Raw genomic sequence first — 12,056 nt, forward strand, 5'->3', positions numbered from 1 at the left:
CCTACCAATACAGAAGTGGATAAAAGTTTCCCTCGAAGTAACCACAGCTGCTCATACCAGCACTATATCTGCCAACCTGGTCTCAGAGCATTTTGTATTATTCTGTATGTACCGAAACACTCCATTTATTATGATTTTTATTTATTTTATTTTTATTTAACCATGTAACTAGGTAAGTCAGTTAAGAACAAATTCTTATTTACAATGACTGTCTACCTCGGCCAAACCCGGACAATGCTGGGCCAATTGTGCGCCGCCCTATGGGACTCCCAATCACAGCCGGATGACACTGTACGTTACGTTTCGTATGGTATGTATTAATTTGTGGATGTCCATCACCCATTTCTTATGATATGTTACCAATTGCAAATCCTATTATATGTTATGCATTTGCAAAACGTACAATATGTTACAGATTTGCAAAACTATGATATGTTACGAATTTTAGCTATGTGGCTAGGTGGCTAACATTAGCTAGGTGGCTAACATTAGCTAGGTGGCTAACATTAGCTTGCTGGCTAATGTTAGCTAGGCTACAGGTTAGGGTTAGGAGTTAGATTAAAGGGTTAAGGTTAGGGGAGGGGTTAGCTAAAAGGGCTAAGGTTAGGGTTAGCTAACATGCTAAGTAGTTGCACAGTAGCTCAAAAGTAGTAAGCAGTTGAAAAGTAGCTAATTAGCTTAAAGGCTAAATTTGTCCATGATGAGATTAGAATTCACAACCTTTGGGTTGCTAGACGTTCGCGTTATATGCCGACCCCAACCAACCACCATACTTTAGTTTTTCCTTAAGTAACCCTCTGTCTTATCTAACCATACCAAACGTAACATATCATACACATTTTTGTTTCACGGATCTGGATTTACATTTACTATGTTGTGTCTTGTCTATGAGACCAGGCTGCAACATCAAAACAACACTTCCAACAAATCCACTCTTGCCAGATGCGACTACGTTCACACTGCGCACAGCACAGCTTTTGTGAGCGCAAGCCCTGCCAAGTACATGTCATTGACCAACAATCGGCAGCTGTGGTAGGTGTTACCTCTCTTCTGCAAAGCTCCCAAAATACGGGCGCTGGTTCTCTGGGTGTGTGACGTGTATACTGTACAACTCTGCTCACCGTGAGAGTAGAGGACTGAAATGACTATACTTCCTCTCTTCTAAAAGTCCTGCATCATCCCCTTGACCTCCTTCACTTTTGTTTTGTGTGAACTGTTAGTTGAAGTTCTTGTCTCTCTTTCCCCTCTTCCTTTAAGCTCTTTTCTGTTCTGCTTCTTTAAGTGCCCAGGGGATGAAGCCATTCAAACAAACTGCCTGTTCTCTCCTGGCTTATTTATAGTGTAAGCAAACAGCAGTGTTTGTCTCTAGTCTCTCCAATGCTACTGGGACTACTAAATGATCGGTTATAGAACATGGCTAATGTGGTAAGTACATTTCTCATTTCAAACCCTTTCTACTGTCTCTGTGTTTTCTCTTTTCTCCTCGTCTGTGGTCTTTGTCCTACACAAGTTCTCTTTACTCCGCTTAAGTCTTTCATGCTGTTTGAATTCCTTTGTGTGTGTTTGTATGCATATGTCCGTGCATCCATACACCCATATTTCCCAGGATATGTTCTAACTCTCTCTCTCTCTTTTACTTTCTCTTTCTCTCCCCTCTCTCTTGCTGACTCCCACCAGTCTTTCTGGTTTAACAGAAAATCAGATAAGTATAGAATACCTACAGAGAGGTTAGAGAGTGTGGTTAGAGCACAACGAGACAAGCTCCCATAGTGTGTCAACGGCACCAGTCAGATGGTCTGCAGTGCAGTGGACAGCCCCTGTAAGGAGAACAGTACTTTCCGCTCTTACTATGCTGTGTGTGGTGTTGCCTCATCTGGTGACATCGGAATCATGTGAGCAGCGTGAATATAATCTGATCTGGCCCTTGTCAGATGAGACACTTCAGGGGATACCTCTCTTTCTCACACCCACACAACTTGTCAGTGTTAGAGCAGAGGACCGGAGACTAAAGACAGATCTCTCTAATGTATAACTTGGTGAAAGAGGATATTGTTGTCCTCACCAACACACATTCTGCCCGCACTGTTTTTATCTTAAACCCAGTAGATTGGCCTGTATTACCCAAATTATCAACTGATTCTTGACTTCTCCACAGACACACATGGATTTGGACCTGGGAGGGATATTTCTAGAGAATAGCCCCTATAACTACGATGAGGACTATGTTTATAAAGAGGAATGCTCCCCTGAAGATGGCGTTGGGGTGCGTTTTGGCACGGTGTTCCTCCCGATGCTCTACTCCCTGACGCTGATCCTGGGGCTAGTGGGTAATGGGCTGGTCCTGGTGGTTCTGGTCCAGAGGAGGCGGAGCTGGAGCGTGACTGACACCATCATCCTGCACTTGGGCTTGGCTGACACCCTGCTGCTGGTCTCGCTGCCCCTTTGGGCTGTTCAGACCACTGGGGAATGGAGCTTCGGGACCCCCCTCTGCAAGATCACTGGAGCCATGTTCACAGTAAGGACTGGGGGGACTGGTCTGGTCAAGCAAGTGTATATACCTGTATGAACACATAAACTGGGGGTTGGGGATGGGGAGAGAGGGTAAATGAAAAGTATTTGGACTAGTGTGGAGTAGTGTGGTATATGATGGGGGGTACTCTTAATGGGCTCTTCCTCTGAGTCCATTAATAAACTTTTACTTGGTACTCATCCCGGATCCGGGAGCACCCCCCACAGTAAAAAAGCTGACTAGCATAGCCTAGCATAGCGTCACAAGTAAATACAAGCATCTAAATATCATTAAATCACAAGTCCAAGACACCAGATGAAAGATACAGATCTTGTGAATCCAGCCATCATTTCTGATTTTTAAAATGTTTTACAGGGAAGACACAATATGTAAATCTATTAGCTAACCACGTTAGCAAAAGACACCACTTTTTTTACTCCACCAGTTTTTTACTCCATCAGTAGCTATCACTAATTCGACTAAATAAAGATATATATAGCCACTAACCAAGAAACAACTTCATAAGATGACAGTCTGATAACATATTTATGGTATAGGATATGTTTTTTTAGAAAAATGTGCATTTTTCAGGTATAAATCACAGTTCTACATTGCAGCTGCAATCTGAAATAGCGTTGGAAGCAGCCGGAATAATTACAGAGACCGATGTCAATTACCAAAATACTCATCCTAAAACATTTCTGAAAAATACACAGCCTACAGCAATTGAAAGACAAAGATCTTGTGAATCCAGACAATATTTCAGATTTTCTAAGTGTTTTACAGCGAAAACACAATATATCGTTATATTAGCATACCACATGAGCTAACATCACACCAGCATTAAATCAAGGCAAAAGGGGCGATAACGTTATCGCCACCAAAATATATAAATTTTTTCACTAACCTTCTCAGAATTCTTCAGATGACAGTCCTGTAACATCATATTACACAATGCATATAGAGTTTGTTCGAAAATGTGCATATTTAGCATCACAAATCGTGGTAATGCAATGTAATCTGTCAAAACATGGCATGCATTCTGGCCGGCGCCATCTTGGAAAGGCACCTAAGTTTACGATTATTTATCGATTAGATTGACTAAAAAAATACAGGTTGGACAGCTAATGAAAGATGCATTGGTTATTAATGCAACCGCTGATTTAGATTTTTAAAATTTACGTTACTAGACTGTCAGGACCCGGTGCGAGAAACAGTCACTAATAATCGTCAGAACCCAGAAGATGAGGCAGACACAGCAGTACTAGGGATGGTGGTTTAATTAAAGAACAAAATCTTCAGGCAAAGAAACTAAATCCACAATGTCCAAAAATAAAGCCAAGAGGCACAAAAATGGAAACCTCCAAAATACAAAAGAAACTCCACAAAGTGGTTAAATACAGCAGGGAAAAACAAACCTCAAAAGACTACTCAAATAATACACAAGAACTAAACCAGAGAACCTCTGGAAAATCCAACAAGAGAAATATCTGTATAAAACAAGGCTTGGGCTGGGGCTGGGTGCTAACTTACAAACACTGAGCAAGGAACTGAGGAACACACAGGGTTTAAATACTAACAAGGGAATGACCTACAGGTGCAAACAATAATTAGAGCAAGAAAAACAAAAGGTACAAAAAAGGTGCAATGGGGACATCTAGTGACCAAAACCCGAACAGTCTTGGCCAAAACCTGACAGAATCCCCCTCCTAGGAACGGCTCCTGACGTTCCTACCAGCCTTCTCAGGGTGGAGGGTCCTGAACTGACGAATGAGGTCAGGGTCCAGTATGTCCTTGGCAGGAACCCAGGAGCGCTCCTCGGGACCGTAGCCTTCCCAGTCCACCAGATACTGCCAGGACCGCTGCACCCGGCGGGAATCCAGTATCCGGTGGACGGTATAAGCCGACTGGCCACCGATGACACGGGGCGGAGGGGGAGGTCTGCCTGCCGGGATAAGGGGAGAAAAAACAACAGGTTTTAATAAAGAAATGTGAAATGTTGGATTGATCTTAAGGGATCTGGGTAAGTGCAGGCGAAAAGTAACGGGATTGACTCTCCTGGCAATCTTAAAGGGACCGATGAACCTCTGGGACAGCTTGCGAGACTCCACCCGTAGTGGTAAGTTCTTAGTTGAGAGCCATACTCTCTGGCCGGGGTACAGGGTAGGACCGGGACGGCGACGTCTGTTGGCTTGTCGTTGGTACTGCTGAGAGGAACGCAGAAGATTAAGACGTGCCTTCTTCCACGTAAGCCGACAGCGTCTGATGAACCTTGAGGCTGAAGGCACTCTGACTTCTGCCTCCTGGTCCGGGAACAATAGAGGCGCATAGCCAAACTGACACTCATGCGGGGATATACCAGTGGAGGAGGAGCACAAGGTGTTGTGCGCGTACTCGGCCCAAACAATGAAGGATGACCATGTGGACGGGTTGTTGGAAACCATGCATCTGAGGGTGGTTTCCAGCTCCTGATTCATCCTCTCAGTTTGGCCATTGGACTCCGGATGGTACCCTGAAGATAAACTGGCCGTGGCCCCTATGAGTTGGCAGAAGGCCTTCCAAAACCTTGAGGCGAACTGGGGACCTCTGTCGGAAACCATATCTTGCGGAATCCCAAAGACTCGGAACACATGGTTAATCACCAACTCAGCTGTTTCCTTGGCAGAAGGTAATTTGGTCAAGGGAACAAACCTGGCCGCCTTAGAAAACCTGTCGATGATGACTAGGATCGTAGTATTACCATGGGACGGAGGAAGGCCAGTAATAAAGTCCAACGAGATATGGGACCAGGGTCGGTGGGGAATAGATAGAGGGTGAAGGAGTCCTTGAGGGCGGAGGTGAGAAGATTTGCCCTGGCAGCACACGGAACAGGCCTTGACGAAAGTGGCAACGTCTTCTTTTATGGTAGGCCACCAGAACTTACGCTGGATGAACTCCAAGGTGCGACCTACGCCCGGGTGACAGGTGAGGCGAGAGGAGTGCCCCCACAGAAGGACTTGGGACCTTGCTGCCTTGGGAACAAACAACCGATTAGCAGGACCTCCTCCAGGGCCCGGTTCGATGGCTTGAGCTTGTTTCACGGTATCCTCCACTTGCCACGAGATCGGAGCCACGATCTTAGCGGCCGGAAGGACAGTCATGTCAGTATCTTCTCGAATGGCAGGAGAGTAGATTCGTGACAAGGCGTCCGGTTTGAGATTCTTCGACCCGGGTCTATAGGTGAGGATAAACTGAAATCGTCTGAAGAAAAGAGACCATCGAGCTTGTCTGGAGTTCAACCGCTTCGCCTGCTGGATATACTCCAGATTTTTGTGGTCCGTAAGCACTTGAAACGGTTGAGAAGCCCCCTCGAGCCAGTGTCTCCATTCCTTCAATGCCATCTTAACCGCTAGGAGTTCACGATCCCCCACATCGTAATTCCTCTCGGCCGGGGTAAGCCGGTGAGAGAAGAAGGCGCAAGGATGAAGCTTCTTGTCTTCACCCCTCTGAGACAGGACAGCTCCAACCCCAACCTCTGATGCGTCTACCTCCACCACAAAAGGTTCATCCGCCGTTGGTAGTGTCAGGATGGGAGCAGAGAGGATGCGCTGCTTTAGTCCTTGGAAGGCCGTCTCAGCTTCTCTTCCCCACAGAAACCTTGTGTTGCCACCCTTGGTTACAGCTGAGAGAGGGGCTGCCACCGAGCTGAAGTTCTTGATGAACTTGCGGTAAAAGTTGGTGAAGCCCAGGAAACGCTGAACTTCCTTAACGGACTTGGGGGTGGGCCAATCCGCTACCGCCCCTACCTTCTTGGGGTCCATCTGGACTCGACCGGGTTCCACTATAAATCCCAGGAATTGTACTCGAGAGGAATGGAATTCACACTTTTCCGGCTTAACGTACAAATGGCTGTCTAGGAGGCGTTTGAGCACTTGTCTGACATGCTTAGTGTGTTCTTGAAGGGAGCTCGAAAAGATGAGGATGTCATCCAAGTAAACAAACACAAAGATGTTAAGCATATCCCTAAGCACATCGTTTATGAGCGCTTGGAACACAGCCGGAGCGTTGGTCAGGCCGAAGGGCATCACCGAGTATTCGTAGTGACCAGTAGGCGTGTTGAAAGCGGTCTTCCACTCGTCCCCGGGTTTGATCCGCACAAGATGGTATGCGTTCCGCAGGTCAAGCTTAGTGAAGACAACTGCTTCCTGGAGCAGCTCAAAGGCTGTGGCCATAAGGGGTAGCGGGTAGCGGTTACGGACGGTTATGGCATTGAGTCCCCGGTAGTCGATGCAAGGTCGTAATCCACCGTCTTTCTTGGCCACAAAGAAAAACCCTGCTCCCGCCGGCGAGGTAGATGGACGCATGAGGCCTGCTGCCAGAGCGTCCTTGATGTAGGTATCCATAGCAGCTCGTTCGGGAGGAGAAAGGGAAAAGATCTGACCCCTGGGAGGGCAGGTCCCCGGAAACAGGTCGATGGTGCAATCGTAAGGTCTATGGGGTGGTAGTTTGGTGGCCCTCTGTTTGCTAAATACCAGTTTGAGGTCATGGTAACACTCGGGAACTCGGGACAGGTCGATGGATTCTAGAGACTCGGAAGGGGAACTCGGGGAACTCGGGAAGATACAAGTGGCTTGGCACGTAGGACCCCACTGCTTGATAGTGCCCACAGACCAGTCGATGTGAGGGTTATGGCTGTGAAGCCAGGGATAACCAAGGACGAGAGGGAACTCGGAACAGGAGATCAGATGAAAGTTCATCACTTCCTGGTGTTGGGAAACTGAAAGTCGCAAGGGGGTAGTGGCACGAGTAACAAGTCCAGATCCCAAAGGGCTTCTATCCAACGTAGTAACCCTTATGGGGTCACTTAGAGGTTCAGAAGGAACGCCATTCTCTTTCGCCCAGACCCCATCCATGAAGTTACCTGCGGCTCCAGAGTCTACCAAGGCTTGAAGAGAAAACTCGTGGTCGTCCCAGGAAAGGGTAACTGGAATGAGCAGGCGGGAGTTGGATGGATGGGAGGAGGTTATGTTTCCCGTTACAGTCCTCCCAGGCCTGCACGGGAGAGTGCGTTTCCCTGGAGCCCGGGACACGTGGAGCGGAAATGGCCCGGTTTGCCGCAATATAGACAGCATCGCTCCCTCATCCGGCGGTCTCTCTCAGCCTGGGAGATGCGTCCAACCTGCATGGGTTCTGGTGGAGCCAGCGAGGATAAAGGTGGAGACTCGGAGCTGGAACCGATAGGAGCTAGGGTGAGCGGTCTACGGTTGAGTTCTCTCTCTCTCAGACGCTGGTCTATGCGTGAAGCCAACTTGATCAGGGACTCGAGGTTGTCCGGTGGTTCCCGAGTGGCCAGTTCATCTTGGATGGTGTCAGAAAGACCCTTCAAAAAACACACTGTGAGCGCCTCGTCGTTCCAGCCACTTGCTGCTGCCACAGTGTGGAACTGGATGGCATAGTCCGTCACGCTGCGCCGACCTTGGCGGAGAGTCAGGAGCTGTTTGGCTGAGTCAGGGCCGTTGGTAGGACCTTGAAACACTCGCTTGAATTCTTCAGCAAAGGTAGAGTAGCTGGCACAGCAGGGACTTTGGGCATCCCACACAGCAGTAGCCCAGGCTAGGGCTTTTTCCGACAGCAGGGTGATGATATATGCTATCTTGGACCGGTCGGTGGGAAACGACGATGGTTGCAGCTCAAAGGAGAGAGAACATTGGGTGAAAAACCCCTTACAAACACTCGGATCCCCTGAGAACCGTTGGGGAGGCGGCAGACGAGGTTCAGCCAGGGGGTTAACTGCTAGGGGCACTTGAATTGGATGAACTGGAGCAGAAGCGGTTGCCGGGGAAAGTCGATCCGAAATCTGCTTTATGGAAGTCAGCATCTCTGACAGAAGTTGAGAATGTCTAGCCATTAAGGCCTCTTGCTGAACCAGAGCAGCTTCGTGGCGTTGGACAGTCCCCTCGTGGTGGGACAGCATGGAAAAAAAATCCTGGGTACTGGCTGCCTCTGGGTTCATTATAAGGGCTCAGTGTTTCTGTCAGGACCCGGTGCGAGAAACAGTCACTAATAATCGTCAGAACCCAGAAGATGAGGCAGACACAGCAGTACTAGGGATGGTGGTTTAATTAAAGAACAAAATCTTCAGGCAAAGAAACTAAATCCACAATGTCCAAAAATAAAGCCAAGAGGCACAAAAATGGAAACCTCCAAAATACAAAAGAAACTCCACAAAGTGGTTAAATACAGCAGGGAAAAACAAACCTCAAAAGACTACTCAAATAATACACAAGAACTAAACCAGAGAACCTCTGGAAAATCCAACAAGAGAAATATCTGTATAAAACAAGGCTTGGGCTGGGGCTGGGTGCTAACTTACAAACACTGAGCAAGGAACTGAGGAACACACAGGGTTTAAATACTAACAAGGGAATGACCTACAGGTGCAAACAATAATTAGAGCAAGAAAAACAAAAGGTACAAAAAAGGTGCAATGGGGACATCTAGTGACCAAAACCCGAACAGTCTTGGCCAAAACCTGACACTAGACATACATTGTGAGTTACAGCCAGACTAGTGCCGCAAAAAATGGCTGACAACTGCGTTTACATTTTTCCACATAAATACGGAATAAAATCATAAATAACTCTTACTTTTGGACGAGCTTCCATCAGTATCTTGGGCAATGTGTCCTTTGTCCAAAAGAATCGTTGCTTTGTTGTAAAACGACCTCCTCAACTTCGGAACTAGCAGCTAACGATAGCTACACGGCACACACATGCCCAAATCCTCAAACGCAATACTAAGGAAATTCAGAAAAATAGCAATATACTCGCATAAACTGATATAAATCGGTTTCAAATAACTTCGTTATGATGTTTCTAACACCTATATCGAATTAAATCACAGACGGATATATCTTTGATCAATAACGAGAGCTTTTGAGCATGCGATTCTGATGTCCTCCCTTGCGTCCTGGCGAGCGTCGAAAAGAAGGGACATCTCACTCCATTCCCTTTTATAAACTCTGAGAAACACCTAGAGACACCATTCCACTTCTCATTGGTTACTGACATCCAGGGGAAGGCGGGTGCAGTTCATGTCAAGCCATAGGGCACACACAGAGTTTTAAACTGATCCGAGATCAGAGACTATTTTTCAGAGCTTCGCATGTCCTGTCATGAGTTTCGCTGTAGAAAGAGTTCTGGTTCACCCACAGACATAATTCAAACGGTTTTAGAAACTAGAGATTGTTTTCTATCCAATAGTAATAATAATATGCATATTGTACGAGCAAGAATTGAGTACGAGGCAGTTTAATTTGGAAATGTAAAAAAATAAATAATGCTAACAGCTCCCCCTATTGACAAATTTAATAAACTCTCAACATTTCTGGGAAAAGAGGAAGTACAGAAGAGAAACACAGCTGTGTCAACTTAATGTTCATTCCAGCCAAGAGCTTTCTCACGTTTATATCTCTCTGTCTCTCGCTCTCTCTCTCCTCAGATCAACTTCTACTGTGGCATCTTCCTGCTGGCCTGCATCAGTCTAGACCGCTACATGTCCGTGGTCCACGCGGTCCAGATGTACTCTCGCAGGAAGCCCTGGATGGTGCAGGCCAGCTGCCTGTCCGTGTGGCTCCTCTCCATCCTCCTCTCCATCCCCGACTGGCACTTCCTGGAGTCTGTGAGGGACACCAGACGAGACAAAGTGGAGTGTGTTCACAACTACCCGTCCCTCTCCCAGTCTTGGTTTGACTGGCGCCTGGCCTCCCGCCTGCTCTACCACACGGTGGGCTTCCTCCTCCCCTCTGCCGTGCTACTCTTCTGCTACTCCTGCATCCTGCTGCGGCTGCAGCGCGGCTCCCAAGGCCTCCAGATGCAGAGGGCCGTCCGGGTCATCCTGGCGCTGGTGCTGGTCTTCTTCCTCTGCTGGACGCCCTACAACATCACCCTCATGGTGGACACTTTTCAGGGGAGACCTGGGGAGCCTGTTTCTGTGTCCTGTGAGAACGAGAGGACAGCTGTGGAGAACAGTCTGGTTGTCACGTTCGCTCTAGCCTGCCTGCACGCTTGCCTCAACCCAGTGCTCCATCTCGGCCTGTGTAGAAACTTCCGGCGACACGTGCTGGATATGGTGAGGTGTGTTGAGGTGGTGCAGAACGATCCGAAACTCTCACTATGGGATTCAGGTGTGGTTGAAGACTCACCTGACCAAGCAGAGGAGATGGGGACGTTGAACCCAATGACAACCATGGGACAGGTACAGTCCACCCAGAGCTGATGGGTAGGAAGAGGATCCTAATGATTAATATAGTATGTCTTCAGGGGAAGTTGATGTATGGGTCATGGGTTTGAGTCTGGGGACTGTTGGATGACTGTAACCTGGGTCATGAGAGAAAGACATGCATAGTAGAAAGCCCCTTATGAGGACTGCTTTCTTAGAATTGCACCTTAATGGAAAAAGCTCAGACTAAATGTATATTTATATATTTTTATAAAGTCAGCGGGTTGTCTACTTTTCACGTTTTACCTATCAATGTCGTCCGGGTCTGTAGAATCTGTTGGAAAGAATTATGCATTCATTATTCAAACCTACATCTATATATATATGTGATTCGGAATAAATGTAACATGGAATGGAACAGAAGAACTGACCTGGAATATTCATGACAGAACCTGACCCTATTTGTATTTTGGTTAAACTGAATGTCTGGTTTCCAATTTTCTACCAAAAAAACACAATTTTAACCACTTTTCCTCTTTCCTGTTTTTGCTCATGAACATACTTGTTTTGGTTTTGTTTTACTGTGTGATATTTCACCTCTTGTTTTCTATGAGATATGGAGGACAGAGGAATCATGTGTCAGTAGCAGCAACACACCAAACTCAAGATATGACCTGCTTCCTGTTTCTCTTCCTGTTTCAGCTAAAGTGGATTATACTTTTCTCTTCTTGCTAAAAGGTGGTAGAGGCAAGCTGTTCAGTTGGACTGAATGATGCTGTCCATTTAAGTCCTGTCACTCAACATTGTTGATGATTAAGTAAAGCTTACTAAAGGCTGAAGTGCTTATGAAGCTCTTGAATGGAACAAGTGATGAGAAAAAGATTAGAGAAAGTTTTTGTTGCTGCTGTATGTCCTTCTAGAATAAACATTTAGGTGCACAGATGCTGTAGTGAAGCAGAGAAGGGACAGGAAGAGAGGCAGACTGTCTCTTCGTCATCTTGGGTGGTGACTTCTCATATCGCTCTTCACTCCTGTGTTATATTTAATGTTTTGTGTGCAAAGCCCTTTGGTGCAAAGCTTTGTCACCCCATGGTGGTAAGCTTTACTTGGCTTCCTGCCACAGTAAAAGTATGTCTTTTTCAGCTGAAACCACAGAGAACTTGGGTAATTATGTTATCTCTTTGCGGACACTCTTATCCAGAGCAATTGTGTGCCTTGCTCAAGGGCACATCTGCCAAAAAAAATGTAACCTTCAAACCAGCGACTTTCCGGTTACCTGTGCAACACTCTTAACCGCTAGGCTACCAGCAGGCCTACCATGTTGTGTTCAGTGAGGTGGAATGTTCGG

At 46.8% G+C, this 12,056-nt stretch overlaps 1 protein-coding gene and 1 long non-coding RNA gene across 3 annotated transcripts in view; one reads left to right on the forward strand and one right to left on the reverse strand.

The window, feature by feature from the left end:
* The window catches only part of LOC139564397 (uncharacterized), a 418,006-nt gene that overhangs the window by 185,917 nt on the left and 220,033 nt on the right, over window positions 1-12,056 (reverse strand). The gene's annotated exons all lie outside the window — the stretch shown is intronic.
* LOC139564339 (C-X-C chemokine receptor type 3-like) lies at window positions 1,157-11,126 on the forward strand. Of its 2 annotated transcripts, none has more exons than XM_071383802.1 (3): window positions 1,157-1,425; window positions 2,156-2,560; window positions 9,989-11,126. In XM_071383802.1, exons 1-3 carry the CDS (start codon window positions 1,414-1,416, stop codon window positions 10,763-10,765), a joined length of 1,194 nt encoding a protein of 397 aa, XP_071239903.1. In that variant the 5' UTR covers window positions 1,157-1,413; the 3' UTR covers window positions 10,766-11,126. The 2 variants fall into 2 exon arrangements, with proteins under 2 accessions (XP_071239903.1, XP_071239904.1); XM_071383803.1 differs by having other exon boundaries at window positions 1,245-1,425; window positions 2,156-2,515; window positions 9,989-10,896.

The sequence above is a fragment of the Salvelinus alpinus genome, chromosome 35, assembly GCF_045679555.1.
Source record: "Salvelinus alpinus chromosome 35, SLU_Salpinus.1, whole genome shotgun sequence".
Classification (NCBI taxonomy): domain Eukaryota; kingdom Metazoa; phylum Chordata; class Actinopteri; order Salmoniformes; family Salmonidae; genus Salvelinus; species Salvelinus alpinus.